Source organism: Scyliorhinus torazame, chromosome 21, assembly GCF_047496885.1.
Source record: "Scyliorhinus torazame isolate Kashiwa2021f chromosome 21, sScyTor2.1, whole genome shotgun sequence".
NCBI lineage: Eukaryota > Metazoa > Chordata > Chondrichthyes > Carcharhiniformes > Scyliorhinidae > Scyliorhinus > Scyliorhinus torazame.
In genome coordinates, this window is record NC_092727.1 from 7332794 (window position 1) to 7353365 (window position 20572).

Genomic DNA, 20572 nt, shown 5'->3' on the forward strand with positions numbered 1-20572 from the left:
CCCTGCCTACTCTTCCCCTTAGTCACGCTGACTTCATGATCTAGTTCCTTACAGGCTTTAATTACTACCTCCTTACTGTCCACTAACCTCCTCATTTGGTTACCATCCCCCTGCCACATTAGTTTAAACCCTCTCCAACAGCGTTAGCAAAAGCACCCCCAAGGACATTGGTTCCAGTCCGGCCCAGGTGTAGACCATCCAATTTGTAGTACTCCCACTTCCCCCAGAACCGATCCCAAAATCCCAAAAATCTGAACCCCTCCCTCCTGCACCATCCCTCAAGTCAGGCATTCATCCTGCCTATTCTTTCATTTCTACTCTGATTACCACGTGGCACTGGTAGCAATCCTGAGATTACTACCTCTGAGGTCCGAATTTTTAACTTGTCTCCTAACTCCCTAAATTCTACTTGTAGGACCTCATCCCGTTTTTTACCTATATCATTGGTGCCTATATGCACCACGACAACAGGCTGTTCATCCTCCCCCTTCAGAATGTTCTGCAGCCGATCTGAGACATTCCTGACCCGTGCACCTGGGAGGCAACAAACCATTCGGAAGTCTTGTTTTTGACCACAGAACCGGCTATCTACTCCCCCTACAATTGAATCCCCTATGACTATAGCCTTTCCACTCATTTTCCGCCCTTCTGTACCAGCCACGGTGCCATGAACCTGGCTACTGCTGCCTTCCCCTGGTGAGCCATCTCCCCCAACAGTATCCAAAACGGTATAACTGTTTTGGAGGGAGATGACCGCAGGGGACACCTGCACTGCCTTCCTGCTTTTTCTCTGCCTTTTGGTCACCCAGTCCCTTTCTCCCTCAGCAATCCTAATCTGTGGTGTGACCAATTCACTAAACGTGCTATCCAAGACCTCCTCAGCATCGCGGATGCTCCAAAGTGAGTCCATCCGCAGCTCTAGAGCCGTCATGCGGTCTAACAAGAGCTGCAGCTGGACACACTTCCCGCACGTGAAGGAGCCAGGGACATCAGCCACGTCCCTGAGTTCCCACATTGAGCAAGAGGAGCATAACACGGGTCTGAGATCTCCTGCCATTTTTAATCTTAAGCTTAACTTAGTCCAACTATAATATCAAATAATAGATAAATGAAAAAGAAAAAAAGAGAAAAATTGTTACCAATCACACGATAAAAAAACAAAATAGAAATAGAAAAACCCAACCTTATCAACACACCTCAGGGAAAAGAAAAACTACTTAACAGTCACCAGCCAATCACTTACCTGCTGGCTGTGATGTCATTTGACAACAGCTCTTCCACAAACCACCTTTTGGATACAGTGACCGCAATGCACTGAGGCAAATTTTCCCCGCAACAGCCAATCAGCGGCTCCGCTCTGCTGCCCTCTGCTGGATGCTTGCCTTCACTTGAACACGGAGAGTGTCTTGCTCAGGTACACCTTCTGGATACAGTGACCACAATGCACTGATACAAATTTTCCCCACAACAGCCAATCACGAATGGATGACACCCAACATCAGCCGAATTTTGGCCTCTCGCTGGTAATATCAACGTAAAAGATTCTACTTTTAAAATGTATCTGTTAGAGCAAGAACAATGATTGATTCTCGTAGTGTATAACAGTGGACCAATAGGTGTGCACCGTGGAACCCCAGTAACCATGTGTAAAGTTGAAATCCATATTATATTAATTTGCTGCTACAATTAGATCTTGTACTGTGAGTCAGAGTTTGTACACCTTGAGGTAATTGGGTTTTTTTCAAATACTGGGCCAAGAAAATTCAATCAGGGCAATTCAGCAAAGAAAAAACCTAATTGCAAATGGTCTGAGCCTTGTGGGCTACTTTGTGAAATCCTGGGGCCACTAGTAACTCACGGACTGCAGCTTGGACACTCCTGGTGTTAAAAGTAAAATGTCAATCTGTAGTAGATTTTTCCAGACACTCCTGTTTAATTATGGCTTATATTAGCCCCTTCAATCTTAATTCATAATGTACAGTATATATTTCAGAATCATCACATCTGTACACTTTCCTTTTACAAAATAATACTACTAAACGGTACATTTATACTCTGTGACAATTGAAATGATTCATTTTCTGATTTAAAGAAAATCATTCCTCCTCTCTGTCATGGATCTGTCCAGCAACAGGCAGGACTCTGCTTAGATGCAATTTTCAAAGTAATGAGATGTAAGAGTAGACAAATGATATAAAGTTGCCAGCACCCTAAGAAGTAGAGAGACCGTTAACACCTAACAGCCAGGGAGGCAAGTTTGAAATCTAACAGCCTGGAGCCGAGGGTAGCATAAGATTTAGAGCCAAGGTCATGTAGAAACCTTCATAAAGGCAGTTTAAATACCTTTGATGGACCAGGAAACAACGTTTCCCAGAGTTGACTATCGCACTGTATTGTGTGGCAATTATAAGCTGGATTTGACTTATAGATTTACTTAAATTTGGATGTTGTTTGGAAAAAGGGAAGTCTTAAGGAGTTCAGGGATCGTAGATATAGTTTGGAACTTTGTGTATGTGTTCAGGGAATCATATACTTAATTGACCTCGAATATGGTAGTCCTGTTTGTGCATATTTGTCTTTTCTATAATTTAATAAATAGTTGTTAATAAATGTTAATAAATGTTACATGATGATTGGGCTGGTTATTCTCACTGGGGCTTCACTTGACTCCTCACACCATTAAAAAAACTATACATCCAATATTCTACACTACATTCCAAGTGGGGATACACTTGCAGATACCATCAGCGTGGTTAATGTGGAGTTTGGTCGATGGGGAGTGGCCACTCTTCCAGTTTGATGCGTAACAAAGAGTGTCAGTAGTGGGTATCACAGCAGAACCAAGTCCTGTTTTCATCCAACATCATACCTTCCAGTGAGGGCCACTGGACAGCAAACTGGAGTGGGAACTCTGGCTACCTTATCCACTTGTTAGCATAAAGACACTAAGGCTATAGTGCCCCATATTGTCACTCTGAACGACCAGTCTTCACTGTCTGTTTGATAAGTGGTGCATTTACCCAATACTGATGAAGGAGTTCCAAATATATCTGTGGTATATACACAATGAAGCTGGCAGAGAGCTGGGAAATAGTATCACAATCACTCTTCTGGCTATAAAAGGTGCACTGCTCAGGCGGATTGCAGAGAAAAATTATGTCAGGAACAAAAAATCTCAATTCATGTTTGTAAAATATGTTCCACGTATTCCTTTTCTTTTAAATTTAGAGTACCCAATTCATTTTTTCCAATTAAGGGGCAATTTAGCGTGGCCAATCCACCTACCCTGCACATCTTTGGGTTGTGGGGGCGAAACCCACGCAAACACGGGGAGAATGTGCAAACTCCACATGGACAGTGACCCAGAGCCGGGATCAAAGCTGGGACCTCGGCGCCGTGAGGCAGCAGTGCTAACCACTGCGCCACCGTGCTGCCCACTGTTTCACATATTCCTCAAAGCTTTCAGTAATTGTGAAGCGATTTACACAAAATCTATCTACATTTCAACAAGGTACATTGCAGTGTTCCTTTTACACCGGTGCCATGACCATAGCTGGTAAATTGCACCCATTAATGCCCAGTATGAAAACAAGGCCAGTGAACCATAGAGAACGTAATTTTTATATAATGGTTGTTTAGCGTGGATCCAAGATGTTTCAATCTCCAAGAATATAGTCTCAATCAAACCCACAAGGAGGATTATCCCCCACACCAACAGCGGAAGCAATGGGATGTAGTTCTTGACTCTTTCTTTGCGTCCAGATGTTCCCCAGTTGGTATTGTTAATGGTAAGAAGAGAAAAGCATTTGATTGGCAGCAGTCCGCTCAGATAGATGACAGGATACAGAGATACTAATATCATCACCAGACCTCCATTCAGGCATGCAGCATGGAATGCTTTGAGCAGTGCAATGCCATGGAAGCAAAGGAGCACCCAAAGAATGTCCAACAGATATCCATGGTAGAATATCTTGACTATTGTCACACCAATGAAGACTGGCAATATCCCCATGACTACAGACTCATACGTAATCCACAGACTTTGCTTATGCCACCAGAGGGGACTGTAGAACCACTCAATGAAGGATGACTTAGTCCATCGTATTTGTTGATTAAGCCAGCGCAGATATTGAGCTGGGGTTTCTGTGTAGCACCAAGCTTTGGGTGTATACCTGGGTGAAACAAATGAATTTTTATGAATTAACTTCCCTTATTTCTGTATTTGACTTTCATTTTAAAACAATCACAGTTAATTCATCTTTCCATATTGTGAACCAGCTACAACACTGGCATCTACCTGGCAATATTCAAAATTGCCCAAGTGTGTCCTGTAGACAAGAAAGAGGACAAATTCAACCCAGCCAATTACTGCCCTATCAGTCTTCTCTCCATCATCAGCAAAGTGATGGAAGGAGTCATGAACACTGCTATCAAGCAGCACTTACTCAGCAGGAACCTGCTCATGGACACTCAGTTTGGATTCCACCAGGGTCACTCAACTCCTGACCTCATTACAGCCTTGGTTCAAACATGGACAAAAGAGCTGAATGTCAGAGGTGAGGTGAGATTGACTGCCCTTGACTTCAAGGCAGCATTTTAAAAATATATTTTAAAAATGTTTTGCTAAGTACAAAACAGTAAAACAAGAAATACAAACCCGAACAAACAACAACACCCCCTCCACACCGTCCTCCAGAATCCCCAACCCCCCAACATCTGACGGCGACAAGCTCTTTAAAGTACAAAATACACAGCTGCCATCTTTTGTAGAACCTCTCAATTGCCTCCCTTATGGTGTACTTAATTTTTTCAAGGTGTAGAAACTCCATTAGATCCCCCAACCATACTGAGGCCTTGACTGAAGAAGCTGACCTCCACTCCAACAGAACAAGTCAGCGAGAAATCAGCCGACATGGTGCTGAAAAAGACCCAGAATCTCACCAGCTCAGGACATGCCCAGAACAAACATACTTAGTGGACCCCCCCCCCCTAACAGCGCTCACACTTATCCTCCAACCCCTCAAACAGCTACCTCATCTTAGCCCTTGTTAATTGGGCCCGGTGAACCACCTTTAACTGCACAAGCCCGAGTCTCGCGCATGAAGAAATAGCGTTCACCCTTCACAGGGCTTCACACCACACCCCCTCCTCCAAGTCCGCCCCCAACTCCTCCTCTCAATTGGCCTTAATCTCCTCCAGGGATTGAGCACCTCCACCAAGATCCTCCCGTAAATTCCAGAAGGACTCCCCTCCTCTGTCCCCGCGCGCGACAGGACCATTTTCAACAGCTAATGATGGCAGCACTGCCAGGAATGTTGGGAAAGCCTTCCTCGCAATGTCCCAAACCTGCAGATACCTAGAGTTTCCAGCTGTGAAAACCGGAACTTCTCTGACAGCTCCTCTAAACTCAAGGACTGCCCCTCCAGAAACAAATCCCTCATTCCTTCCACCCCCTTGTCCTCCCAGCCTCTAAACCCAGCATCCAGCCTTGTCGGTTCGTACATATGATTAGCACAAATCGCCGCCATCTTCGACACCGCTTCCAATCTAAAGTGCTGCCGAAATAGTCTCCTTATTTTCAATGTAGCGACTACCAATGGGTTTCCCGAATATTTCACTGGAGAGAACGGAAGTGAGGCAATCACAAATGCCCGGAGCCCCAACCACCTGCCAGAACCTGACTCCATCTTCACCCAACATGCCTCCCAGTCCCCGTACCAGCCCAGCACATTCTCCGCATTTGTACTCCCATAATAGTATATCAGACTCAGCAATGCCAACCCCTCGACTGACGGTCCCTCTGCAGGACCGTTTTCCGAATCCTGGCTACCTTGCCCACCCAAATAAAGGACAAGCTCAATCTCTCCACTCCTACAAAAAATGCTTTTGGTAAAAAGAAATAGTGGAAATTGGAATAAAGACAAAAACCTGGTAGAATATTCACCGTTACAGATTGAACACGGCCTGCCAAAGATAAAGGACGGCTATCCCACCTCTGTAGATTGGCCTTAACCCTACTCACCAGACTCATAAATTTAATTTATGAAGCCGGACCGAATCTCAATTGCAAAAGGAATGGCAACACCCCCAGCCCTGATTAGCTCCCTTCTTCGGCGAGCTAACCAGAGAACACACACTAATTTCCAAATTTAGCTTGTATCCAGAGGAACTGGGTCGCAACGTTCAATAACAGATCATCAGCATACAGGGGCACCCGATGCTTCACACCCCCTCTCCCTCACTATCCCCTCCACTTTTCCAAATTCCTCAAAGCGATGGCCAAAGGATCAATCAGCAATACGAACAGGAGACGGGACAAAGGGAGCCCCTACCTCATTCCCCTGTGCAACTGGAAATATCTCATAGAACATAGAACATAGAAAATACAGCACAGAACAGGCCCTTCGGCCCACGATGTTGTGCCGAACCTTTGTCCTAGATTAATCATAGATTATCATTGAATTTACAGTGCAGAAGGAGGCCATTCGGCCCTTTGAGTCTGCACCGGCTCTTGGAAAGAGCACCCTACCCAAACTCAACACCTCCACCCAACACCAAGGGCAATTTGGACATTAAGGGCAATTTATCATTGGCCAATTCACCTAACCTGCACATCTTTGGACTGTGGGAGGAAACCGGAGCACCCGGAGGAAACCCACGCAGACACGGGGAGGACGTGCAGACTCCGCACAGACAGTGACCCAAGCCGGAATCGAACCTGGGACCCTGGAGCTGTGAAGCAAATTGTGCTATCCACAATGCTACCGTGCTGCCCTTAAGAACAAGTAAATCTACACTATATCATTTTACCGTAATCCATGTACCTATCCAATAGCTGCTTGAAGGTCCCTAATGTTTCCGACTCAACTACTTCCACAGGCAGTGCATTCCATGCCCCCACTACTCTCTGGGTAAAGAACCTACCTCTCGAGTTCACATTACTCATACGGACGCTGGCCTTAGGTTCCTTGTATAGTAACTTGGCCCACCACAGGAACTGGGGCCCTATCACGAACTGTTCCAACACCGCGAACACATAGCTCCACTCAACCCTATCGAAGGCCTTTTCTGCGATCAAAGCCACAATAACCTCCGGTTCCCCCATTCTGACGGGAACAAAATCACACCCAAAAAGCGCCACACGTTAAAGGAAAGCCGCCTACCCTTTACAAACATTGTTTGATCCTCACCAACAACTTGAGGGAGAGACACTCCTCCAACCTGAGCGCCAACACCGTAGCCAAAACCTTTGCGTCCACATTCAATAACGAGATCGGCCAGTACGATCCACACTCCACTTATCTTTCTTTAATAGGCGCGAGCTAGATACCTGCATCATCATCTTCGGGAATGACCCCCACACTACTGAATCTTCAAAAGCCCCCACTAGCAATGGTACCTGCCAGTCAGCAAACCTCTTATAACATTCCACTGAAACCCCATCCAGCCCTGGTGCCTTGCTGTCTGCATGCTCTCTACTGCCTTCCAAACTTACTCAACCTCCAGTGGCTCCTCTAACTCTTCCCAATCCTCCTCCTCCAACTCCACCAAAAACATGTCCGACTCATCCTCTGGTGGCTCCGACCTGTACAACCTTTCACTAAACGCCTCAAACAACCCATTCACCTGGTCTTGTGCGGCAACCAGCCTAGCCCCCATATCCCTCACTTGGATGATCACTCAGGAGGTTGTCTGCCGCCTCAACTGGCTATCCAACAACTAACTGGCCTTCTCCCCATATTCATACATTGCCCCCTTTGTGCGCCGCATTGAACTGCATCTGCACTCTCTTCCTGCTGGCCAGGAACTCTGGAATTGGGTCCTCTGAGCACTTCCCGTCCACCTCCAAAATGTCATCCACCAGCTGCTGGCGATCCTCCCTAACCTCCCTATTGACTTGCGCCTTATATGAAATTATCTCTCCTCTCACCAATGCCTTCAAGGCTTCCCACAGCACCAAAGGCAAAACCTCCCCATTGTTATTAAACCCTACATATTCATCATTCGCCCATGCCACCCTCATGCAAAACCCCAAATCTGCTAACAGCCCCACACCTAAACTCTATGCCGGTCGTTGGGCCGGCCCCCCTCTCCAACACCACATCCACCAGGTGCAGAGCATGGTCCGAGATAGCAATCGCAGAATATTCCGCTTTCTTCACCACCAGCAACAGAGACCTCCCCATTATAAAGAAATCGATAGGCAAGTGGACCTTATGCACAGCAAAAAGAAGGAGAATTCCTTCTTAAGTGGAAGTCACAAGGCCTGGGTTTATCATTTCGGCTACAATACAACTCATTTGATTAAAAAAATGAGTGGAAAATAGATTAATCTCTTACTTGGTGGAGTAGCCTAGACTAAGCACCCTATTAGTCAGGTGACGATCGTCTCCAAATGTGCACCGAATCCCCAGGAATCTCTGATTGTACCAGGGTTCTAGTAGCTTTTGGAGCAAGGTATTCCTATACATCCCTGAAACAGAAAGTCATTGTGCGAATTGAAAACAGATTATGGATCTGGGTCTGGTCAAACAGATCAGTATGTGATGATAAATGGTTCTCCTACCAGGGATAGGAGCTGAAATTGAAATAGTTAGAGTGAGCTATTGAGGAAGTCAGGCATGATAGCAAAGCCAAACAACAACAGAAGCCTGACAACATATCTCCCTCTTGTCTCTGGCAGTTTACCAATATTTCAATGCTCAGTTCCTCTCCTGAACTTTTCTCTCTTGCTCTAAGCTCCGATATGCTTCCTTCTCCCTGCATTCTCATTGTGTTGGAATCAAGACTCTCTACACTGTCTCCCATTCCAACTCACTCATTACCAGAATTTGAAACTGTCAAATGCATCACATCTCCCTGTCTTTACTTTATACTTCAAATGGCTGACTTTAAAAACCCAAACATGGCAGCGTTGCTATATGACTTATCTTCTCTTTGACGCCTTGGTGCATCTTGGAAAATGTTTCGTTTTCTGAGGTGACTAAAAGGTAAGGTCTACAACTTCGGCCTAATTTGCAGGAATTGCATCTGTACCAGAGAAATCTATGAAAGGATTTTATTTTAAACTGTCTGGGATCATGACATCCTCCAATAAGACCCTGATTTGTTCCATTGCCTTACCTAAAGGTCCACTGATACACGACACGCAGTCAAAGTAAGATTGGCAAGCTCTTTCTATATTGAATGTGATCCAGTAACTCAGGCTGCTCATGAAGCTAACGAATGAGTCAGTGACATTGAGTACTCGAACCTCTCCTCCAACAGCTCCATAGTTTTCCTTTGAATCTAAAACTTTAACCAGTTCCAGAGTTGCTTGTGAGTCAAGCTTTGTATCCGAATCACAGACCTAAAATATAGACATTTAGAAAATCCACTGATAAACATGTACAATTCATGGCTAAAGGTAAATAATCCATTGGTAAATATACATAAAAGGTTATTTTATAAGTTCGCTCAGCTAACAGTGATCATCATCCAGTGGCAGAGAATATCTGTTATCAGGACATGGTTTTCATTATTTTCGAAACACAATAATGAATAACCAGAAAGTTATACATAAGAACTAGGAGCAGGAGTAGGCCATCTGGCCCCTCGAGCCTGCTCCGCCATTCAATGAGATCAAGGCTGATCTTTTCTGGACTCAGCTCCACTTTCCGGCCCAAACACCATAACCCTTAATCCCTTTATTCTTCAAAAAACTATCTATCTTTATCTTAAAAACATTTAATGACGATTTCCGGTGATGGCGGGCGGGAGGCGGCCGCACAATGGAACGTTCGGGAACAGCATTTTCGGGGTTTTAAGCCCGGTCCCAGGGTTCACGGAGGCGGCAAAAGCAGGAAGAAACAGTGAAGGCACTGTGAAGAAAAATGTCGAGGGTAAGCAAAAAATCGTCCATAAAGAAAACAGCTGAAGGTCCGTCGGGGAGTGGAAAGGTCACCGCGGGGCCACCAAGCAAAATGGAGGCTGGAGCACCAGGGGAGGCCGCATTGCTCACGGCTGAAGAAATAACTAAGGTGATGGCTGCGGAATTCGAAAGGCAGTTTACAAGAGACATGGAGACAATGAAGAAGGAGATGGGAGAGGTTTTGAGTGCACTGGTGGAGGAGGCGATTTCCCCGGTGATGACGGCGCTGGCGAGCGCAGTGGCGGAGGTGCGAGAGCAAGGGGAGGCACTGAAGGAAGTGGAGGAGACGTTATTGCAGCACGGTGATCAACTTGCCTCGATGGGGAAGGAGATGCGGAAGGTGATGGACATTAACAAGGATCGGCGAGGAAAAATGGAAGACCTGGAAAACAGATCCAGGCGACAGAATTTGAGGATTGTGGGGCTGCCCGAAGGCGTTGAAGGACCGAGGCCGACTGAGTATTTTGCCGCGATGCTGGCGAAACTATTAGGGGAGGGGGAGGATCCCTCCCGATATGAACTGGATCGGGCTCATCGGTCGTGGAGGCCTGTACCAATGGCGAGTGAGCCGCCAAGGGTAGTGTCTCTGTGCTTCCGTAGGTACAGTGTGAAGGAGAAGGTCCTGAGCTGGGCCAAGCAGAAGCGGCTGGTGCAGTGGGCTGGAGCTGGTATACGTGTATACCAGGACTTTACGGTGGAGCTGGCGAGGAGGCGGGCTGCCTTCAACCGGGTGAAGAGGGCACTGTACATTAGCAAGGTGCAGTGCGGCATTGTGTATCCAGCAAAGCTGAGGGTGACTTACAAGCTCAGGGACTTTTATTTTGGAACGGCGGAAGCAGCGGAGGAGTTTGCGAAGGCAGGACTGTGGCAGAACTGAGAAATTGAGAAATGGCCATGTGCCGGTGTAACCTCATGACTGACTGTATTTTCTTCTTTTTTTTTGTTTCACTGCGTGCGGGTGTATGGGCTAAAGGAGCCAATGTTGTATATATTTGGACAAGGGAAGTGATGGGACTTTTACTCAAAATGAGGGCTCTTTGGGGTGTAGGTGGATATGCGGGGTTTGTGTGCTAAAAGGGGATTTCTGGGCTTCCCTAGGGCCGGGCAAGGGGGAAAGGGACCCGGGCGGGGGCCTCCACACTGGCCGGTTTAAGCCGGCCAGTGAACGGGAGTGAGGTGGGGGGAGGGGCTGCGGCCATCGGAGCCTGACAGAACAGGGTCCGAGTGGTCTAGCCGGGGTGGAAAGTTGAAGGGGGAAGGAACCGAGTTTTACAAGAGGCAGTGGACGGGAGGAGTTGGAGACTTTTGGGGGGGGGGGGGTACAACTCTTGGGTATCATGTACGGTACTCTTTCAGAGGTTGGATGGCGTTGAGTGTAGGGGGGGAGGGGAAGTGGACTCTATATAGGTCAATGGTGACCATGGGCGGTCCCAGACTCCTTTTTTTTTCCTCTTTTTTCTGTTTCCACCGTGGGAGGGTTTGTTTTATTGGATGCATATATTGACAGGTGGGCCATTGTTTGGGGTGGTGGGCGGATGGGATCGTTGGTATTGTTAAGGTGATTGATTTTGTATTTGTTACCGTTTACTGTTTGTGGATGGGGTGTAAACTTTGAAGGAAAATGTGAAAATGGAGAATAAAAACATTTTTAAAAAAAAAACATTTAATGAAGGAGCTCTACTGCATCACTGGGCAAGGAATTCCATAGATTCACAACCCTTTGGGTGAAGAAGTTCCTCCTAAACTCAGTCCTAAATCTACCTCCCCTTATTTTGAGGCTACGCCCCCTAGTTCTGCTTTCACCCGCCAGTGGAAACAACCTGCCCGCATCTATCCTATCTATTCCCTTCGTAATTTTATATGTTTCTATAAGATTTCCCTCATCCTTCTAAATTCCAACGAGTGCAGTCCTAGTCTACTCAACCTCTCCTCGTAATCCAACCCCTTCAGCTCTGGGATTAACCTAGTGAATCTCCTCTGCACACCCTCCAGTGCCAGTACGTCCTTTCTCAAGTAAGGAGACCAAAACTGAACACAATACTCCAGGTGTGGCCTCACTAACACCTTATACAATTGCAGCAGAACCTCCCTAGTCTTAAACTCCATCCCTCTAGCAATGAAGGACAAAATTCCATTTGCCTTCTTAATCACCTGTTGCACCTGTAAACTAACTTTTTGCGACTCATGCACTAGCACACCCAGGTCTCTCTGCACAGCAGCATGTTTTAATATTTTATCATTTAAATAATAATCCCTTTTGCTGTTATTCCTACCAAAATGGATAACCTCACATTTGTCAACATTGTATTCCTTCAGCCAGACCCTAGCCCATTCACTTAGCCTATCCAAATCCCTCTGCAGACTTCCAGTATCCTCTGCACCTTTTGCTTTACCACTCATCTTAGTGTCGTCTGCAAACTTCGACAAACATTGCCCTTGGTCCCCAACTCCAAATCATCTATGTAAATTGTGAACAATTGTGGGCCCAACATTGATCCCTGAGGGACACCACTAGCTACTGATTGCCAACCAGAGAAACACCCATTAATCCCCACGCTTTGCTTTCTATTAATTAACCAATCCTCCATCCATGCTTCTACTTTCCCCTTAATGCCATGCATCGTTATCTTATGCAGCAACCTTTTGTGTGGCACCTTGTCAAAGGCTTTCTGGAAATCCAGATATACCACATCCATTGGCTCCCCGTTATCTACCACACTGGTAATGTCCTCAAAAAATTCCACTAAATTAGTTAGGCATGACCTGCCCTTTATGAACCCATGCTGCATCTGCCCAATGGGACAATTTCCATCCAGATGCCTTGCTATTGCTTCCTTGATGATAGATTCCAGCATCTTCTCTACTACTGAAGTTAAGCTCACTGGCCTATAATTACCCGCTTTCTGCCTACCTCCTTTTTTAAACAGTGGAGTCACGTTTGCTAATTTCCAATCCGCCGGGACCATCCCAGAGTCTAGTGAATTTTGGTAAATTATCACCAGTGCATTTGCAATTTCCCTAGCCATCTCTTTTAGCACTCTGGGATGCATTCCATCAGGGCCAGGAGACTTGTCTACCTTTAGCCCCATTAGCTTGCCCATCACTACCTCCTTAGTGATAACAATCCGCTCAAGGTCCTCACCTGTCATAGCCTCATTTCTATCAGTCACTGGCATGTTATTTGTGTCCTCCACTGTGAAGACCGACCCAAAAAACCTGTTCAGTTCCTCAGCCATTTCCTCATCTCCCATTATTAAATCTCCCTTCTCATCCTCTAAAGGACCAATATTTACCTTCGTCACTCTTTTTTGTTTTATATATTTGTAGAAACTTTTACTATCTGTTTTTATATTCTGAGCAAGTTTACTCTCATAATCTATCTTACTCTTCTTTATAGCTTTTTTAGTAGCTTTCTGTTGCCCCCTAAAGATTTCCCAGTCCTCTAGTCTCCCACTAATCTTTGCCACTTTGTATGCTTTTTCCTTCAATTTGATACTCTCCTTTATTTCCTTAGATATCCACTGTCGATTTTTCCTCTTTCTGCCGTCCTTCCTTTTTGTTGGTAAAACCTTTGCTGAGCACTGTGAAAAATTGCTTAGAAGGTTCTCCACTGTTCCTCAACTGTTTCACCATAAAGTCTTTGCTCCCAGTCTACCTTAGCTAGTTCTTCTCTCATCCCATTGTAATCTCCTTTGTTTCAGCACAAAACACTAGTGTTTGATTTTACCTTCTCACCCCCCATCTGTATTTTAAATTCCACCATATTGTGATCGCTCCCTCCGAGAGGATCCCTAACTATGAGATCATGAATCAATCCTGTCTCATTACACAGAACCAGATCTAGGACCGCTTGTTCCCTCGTAGGTTCCATTACATACTGTTCTAGGAAACTATCGCGGATACATTCTATAAACTCCTCCTCAAGGCTGCCTTGACCGACCTGGTTAAACCAATCAACATGTAGATTAAAATCCCCCATGATAACTGCTGTACCATTTCTACATGCATCTGTTATTTCTTTGTTTATTGCCTGCCCCACCATAATGTTACTATTTGGTGGCCTACAGACTATTCCTATCAGTGACTTTTTCGCCTTACTATTCCGGATTTCCACCCAAATGGATTCAACCTTATCCTCCATAGCACCGATGTCATCCCTCATTATTGCCCGGATGTCATCCTTAAATAACAGAGCTACACCACCTCCCTTACCATCCACTCTGTCCTTCCGAATAGTTTGATACCCTCGGATATTTAACTCCCAGTCGTGACCATCCTTTAACCATGTTTCAGTAATGGCCACTAAATCATAGTCATTCACGATGATTTGCGCCATCAACTCATTTACCTTATTCCGAATACTACAAGCATTCAGGTAAAGTACACTTATGATGGCTTTTTTAACCTCTGTTTTGAATCTTAACACCTCGGTCAGTAACCTCTCCTAAGTTATATTTCCTCTTAACTTTTCTCCTAATTTTCCTTGTCGTTGAACCCATATCTTCATGTAACAACCTGCCGCGTCGCTTACCATTAATGTTTTTACTTCCCGTTTTATTCCTTTTAATATTACTGGTCCTATTCACTGAGCTCCCCTCAGTCACTGTACCTTGTACTGTCGCCCTTTTTGATTTTTGAGTATGGCTTCTCTGCCTTACACTTTCCCCCTTACTGCCTTTTGTTTCTGTCCCTGTTTTACTACCTTCCAACTTCCTACATCGGTTCCCACCCCCCTGCCACATTAGTTTAAACCCTCCCCAACAGCTCTAGCAAACATCCCCCCTAGGACATCGGTTCCTGTCCTGTTGCCAGCATGCCCTATATGTGCTGTTGGCAGGCCAGGATCCCATGGGCGCATTACATTTTTCCTATAATATATTAGCTAACCATTCATCTGACTATATCTGCATGGAGAAAACTGGCCAGGTCAATAATATTGGGCTATTCCTGTTTTATCTGTATGTCCAACTTTAGCATGATTGAAAAGACTGTCTTCAGATACATGGATTGATCTGGATATATCAATATTTCAAGCACATGTAATTTATACATTAAATGATCACCAACCAAAAAGTAATTCCAGATGTGAAGAATGAAAAGACCAAGTGAGGTGTTGAATGCTGTGCTGTGCATCATCTAATACACTGTGAATCAGTGTTCCAACCGGGATGGGAGGGGTGTGCAGTTTTGCTAGCCCCACTACTGCACAGGTCGCACCATTAATGACAGTCAGGTGGCACTGCTAGGGTGCCAGGCTGGCACTGTCAGAGTACCCAGGTGGCACCAGAAGTGCCAATCTGGTATTCTTTTTTCGCACTGGATCAGGCTGGGGTTGCCTGGCGAGGGTGTGGAGAGAGGCCGGGGACCCTCACATAGTATGTTCGGGTTTGTGGGGGGGGGAAGGTAAGAGATTTTTTCGGGGGCCTCGGAGATTGGGATGCCATTTCAAAATAGTGTCCCAATCGCTCGCTACAATGGGGAGTTCTGGCGAGCAGAGCTTCCCACTGTACAAAACGGGGCTATGGACGGCCTCAGCCGCGCATTCCAGATTCAGGCCCCTTATTCAACGCAAGTCGCATTAAATAGCCATGTATTTCTGAGCACTGCCGGGAAAATCATGGCTAAGCGCACTCGCTAGGGGACTTTGTTCCCTTTCGGGAGAATCGTGCCATACATTTTTATCTCTTATCATTCAAATTTGTGTGCTAATGATGAGGATCAAAACACAGCAAAACAAAAGTTGAGGTGAAGCAGGTGGTGTGCCCGGCTGACGATTTTGAATGCGATGAAAAGGAAAAAGGAAAGCCCAAGACCTCAAGACTTGAGCGGCACGGTGACACAATGGTTAGCACTGCTGCCTCATGGCGCCGAGGACCCGGGTTCGATCCCGGCCCTGGGTCACTGTCCGTGTGGGGCTTGCGCATTCTCCCTGTGCCTGTGTGGGTCTAACCCCCACAACCCAAAGATGTGCAGGGTAGGTGGATTGACCACGCTTTGGTCAAATTGCTCCTTAATTGGAAAAAAATTAAGGCCAAATTTATTAATTTTTTAAAATAAAAAAAACCCACAAGACCTGGAGAAACGAGCAGAGGATCTTTAGGCCGTGGGCAGGTCACTACTGACTGAATTGGAAAGTGACAAAGAAAGTGACGCATTGATTAAGAGGAACGACTGGAAATGCTGCACATCAGCAATGCTCAATGTAGACTGTGACATTGAATGTGGTTGCAAAGAGGCTGGGCTTGTTAGCACTGTAAGATCAATCATAGCTGACACATTATTCTTTCCCATGTGATATCCTGGAAAAGATATTCATGAATGAAGAAGCTCAGTGTTGCTTTGATATCTGTAATTATTTATAGTACTAATCAGTATACTTTTAAAAAAGTATTTATGGGATGTGATCGTTACTGGTAAAGCCAACATTCTTTACACTTGGGAAGGTGGTGGTGAGCTGCATTCTTAAACCACTGCAGTCCAGCATTGTGCTGAAGGTACTCTTACACATCAGATGACAGGTCACAGATCTGAAATATTAACCTTGTTTCTCTCTCCAAATATGTTGCTGTACCTGCTGTGTGTTTCAACATTTCTGTTTTTATATTTGAGGAATACAGTGCCATCTTTATTCAGAAGGAACCATTTTCAATTCACCAGTGAATAAAGTAACCCATCTGCTCCCACCTGAGATGGCAAACTGTCTTTTCTCTTTCAATACAAATTCAGTAAAAAATACTGTCATGTGAGAGTACCTTTAAGAAATGGGTGTTTATAAATGGGTGTGTATGTAAATATCTGTAGTGAGAGTACCTTTAAGAAATGGGTGTATATAAATGGGTGTGTATGTAAATATCTGTAGTGAGAGTACCTTTAAGAAATGGGTGTTTATTACTGCAGTGATGTCAGAGAGTGGGTGGAGCTGGGCTGTCTGTCAGCTTTTTACTTTCATTTTAGGCTGTTTGCTGCAGGGTGTGTTTTAGTTTCGTTTTCAGAGCTGGATATCTGCAGTCACAGCCAGAAGGTGTATTAGAGTCTCTCTCTGTAATCTAAAGAATGTAAATCGATCCTTTGGTGATTTAAACTAATAACTGCTCGCAATAGTGACTTTAACCTGATGTGCTTCTGCTGAAAGTTTTTTTTTTAAGTCTTCTGGATGTTAAAAGGACAGCGTATGGATTACTTAGTGTTGTATTCTTTCGGGGTTGTATTTGAATTAATGGTTGCTAAGATGTTCATTGTATGTTTTAAAATGGTTAACTTGAATTCATAGCATAGACATTGTTTTGCTTAAAAAAATACTTTTCTATGTCTGCTGTACCACACCTGTAGAGTGGGCCGTGTGCTCCCCATACCACAATCTAGTAAAAGTTGTGGGTCAGGTGAACTCCATGATACACTTTGGGGTTCTCTAAACCCTAGCCAATAACAATACTATGCATTTTTGGAATTTTCTCTCATTATTTTGAAGCATTAGTACACTGCCATGGCTTCTACATTCTATCTATCTCTAGTGTTCCATTTGGAGCTGAGCTGAAACCAAATGTGTGGCAGGATCGGATCAGTACATGGCTTCTGATTAACTCGAGTTTCAATGTTGCTGACCAAAATATGTTGAAAAGCTTAATTCCCAATGCATCATGAGGCACTGGTGAGACTAGAGTATTGTGCACAGTATTGGTCTCCTTATGTAAGGAAAAATGTAAATGCGTTAGAAGCAGTTCAGAGAATGTTTACTTGACTAATACCTGGAAAGGGCGGAGGTTACATTTGTATCCACCGGAGTTCAGAAGAGTACGAGGCGACGTAATCAAAACCTTTAAGATCCTGAGGGGTATTGACAGGGTGGATGTGGAGAGGATGTTTCCTCTTGTCGGAGAATCTAGAACTAGCGGTCACTGTTTAAACATCAAGGGTAACTAATTTAAGATCCAGTTGACGAGAATTTGTTTCTCTCAGAGGATCGATCGTGAGTTCCTGAAACCCTTCCTCCAAATGCAGTGCAAACAGAATCTTTGAATATTTTTAAGGCAGAGCTAACCAGACTCTTGATTAACAAGGAGAGGTTAAAGGTTATCGGAGGTAGGCAGCAATGTGGGGTTGAGGTTAAAATTGATCAGCCATGATTTTATCGAATGGCCGAGCAGGCTCAGGGCACAAGTGCTCTATTCTCACTCCTAACTCATACGTATGTTCGTCTGACAGAGGAAGTATAGAGGAAAAGGAAATCTGTGTGTCCTATTTACATTTTAGAAATTTCCAGATGCAAAACTGATTTCTGCTGTCCATATCAGATAGGCGCCAATCCTCCCTGTATTGTAATTCTGACATACAGCATGACAAAATTACTGATGGGAACGTGCTGAATTACCGTGGGATAAAGTGGAAGCTGCCTAACCAGAGAGCAGGGCCAAATGGCAATAATATTACAAAACAACCTGATGTGAAATGAAACAAGTTGGAAGCATACTTACTATAACTAATTTGTACACAGCTTTAGGTGCTATGCGTACAGGAGAATGGGTTAATGAACATTGACTGTTGCTGAAAAGCTCTGGGCTGCTCTATTCCAGTTACTTTGTTCTATGAGGCACGATCAATTTGACTGGAGAGAAAATTGAATCCAAACTGAGGCTTTATTAGTATTAGATGTGTGGCCTCCCGCAGCAGCTGGCAAAATGGCTGCGAGCTGCAGGCCACGCATATTTATAACCCGCCTCCTGAGCGGAGCTAGCATGCAGGGGCCACAGGTGAACCTGTAGTGCAGGTTCTACCATACAACCTCTAATATCAGAACACAGTGGTTTACCACATTCACCCCCTGTTAAAATTGAGTCCGGCGGGGGTAGTGGATAACAAATACAATTAGGAATTTTAATATTTACAGAGCAGCAAAAACAATGTCTCTGGTCATTGCCTTGATGGTTCTTTGAGATCGACGAAGTGGTGATGGCGATGTTGGCCCTGTCGTGGTCAAAGTTGACTCCGGGAGCGTGCCGAAACCCTCTTCATCAACGGGGGTGGACAGGGGGAGGACGCATGGTCCTAGGGGGGTTGATGGGGGTGGCGGGGGAGGGAAGGGTGGCGCCGGGGGCGACGGGGGTGGTGTGGGGGTGGAACCTGCTGGTGCCAGGTCCCTGAGGGAGACGGTATTCTGGTGGCCGTCGGGGAACGCCACGTAGGTGTACTGTGGGTTTGCGTGGAGCAGGTGCACCCTTTCCACCAACGGATCCGCCTTGTGGAGCCGCACATGTTTACGGAGAAGCACGGTTCCCGGAGCTGTGAGACAAATTGGGAGCGATACCCCGGATGTGGATTTCCTGGGGAAGGCAAAAAGACGTTCATGCGGTGTACTGTTAGTGGCAGTGCAGAGTAATGAGCGAATGGAATGTAGTGCATCAGGCAGGACCTCTTGCCAGCGGGAGGCCGGGAGATTTCTGGACTGCAGGGTCAGCTGGACGGCCCTCCATACCGTCCCATTCTCCCTTTCTACCTGTCCGTTTCCCCGGGGGTTGTAGCTCGTCGTTCTGCTGGAGGCGATACCCCTGCTGAGCAGGAACTGACGTAGCTCATCACTCATGAATGAGGATCCCCTGTTACTGTGGATGTAGGCGGGGAAGCCGAACAGAGTGAAGATAGAATTAAGGGCTTTAATGATGGTGGCAGACGTCATGTCGGGGCATGGGATGGCGAAGAGAAACCGGGAGTATTCATCGATCACACTGAGGAAATATGTGTGTCGATCGGAGGAGGGAAGAGGGCCTTTGAAATCCACGCTGAGGCATTCAAAGGCGCGGGAGGCCTTCACCAGGCGCGTGCGGTCCGGCCGGTAGAGGTGCGGCTTGCACTCCGCACAGACCTGGCAGTCCTTGGTGATTGTCCTTACTTCCTCGACGGAGTAGGGCAAATTTTGTGCCTTAATGAAATGGTACAACTGAGTGACCCCTGGGTGACAAAGGCTGTCGTGAAGGGTCCGGAATTGGTCTACTTATGCGCTGGCACATGTACCTCAGGATAGGGTGTCTGGGGGCTCGTTGAGTTTGCCAGGGCGATACTTAATCTCGTAATTATAGGTGGAGAGCTCGATTCTCCACCGCAAGGTATTATCATTTTTGATTTTGTCCCGCTGTGTGTTGTTGAACATGAAGGCTACCGACCGTTGGTCACTGAGGAGAGTGAATCTCCTGCCGGCCAGGTAATGCCTCCAATGTCGCACAGCCTCAACGACAGCCTGGGCCTCTTTTTCGATGGATGAGTGCCGAATTTCAGAGGCATGGAGGGTACGGGCAAAGAATGCCACGGGCCTGCCTGCCTGGTTGAGGGTGGTGGCAAGGGCGACATCCGAACCGTCGCTTTCTACTTGGAAACTAAGTGTTTCGTCTACAGCGTGCATTCCAGCTTTGGCAATATCAGCTCTGATCCGGGCGAAAGCCTGTTGGGCCTCGGCCGTCAGGGGGAAATGAGTGGACTGTATGAGTGGGCGGGCCTTGTCCGCATAGTTTGGGACCCACTGGGCATAATATGAGAAGAACCCCAGGCAGCGTTTGAGGGCCTTGGGGCAGTGGGAGAGGGGGAGCTCCATGAGGGGGCGCATGCGGTCGGGATCGGGCCCCAGAACTCCGTTCTGGACCACGTAGCTGAGGATGGCTAAGCGGTTTGTGCGGA

General features: G+C 46.0%; 1 protein-coding gene across 1 annotated transcript in view; it reads right to left on the reverse strand.

The window, feature by feature from the left end:
* Positions 1 to 20572, reverse strand: part of LOC140398728 (hyaluronan synthase 1-like) — a 77175-nt gene that overhangs the window by 46729 nt on the left and 9874 nt on the right. The window contains exons 2-4 of the mRNA XM_072487743.1: positions 9124 to 9349; positions 8341 to 8473; positions 3501 to 4172 (exon numbers count right to left, since the gene is read on the reverse strand). Of these exons, the coding sequence (XP_072343844.1) occupies positions 3501 to 4172; positions 8341 to 8473; positions 9124 to 9349 (1031 nt within the window). The remainder of the gene's footprint in view (positions 1 to 3500; positions 4173 to 8340; positions 8474 to 9123; positions 9350 to 20572) is intronic.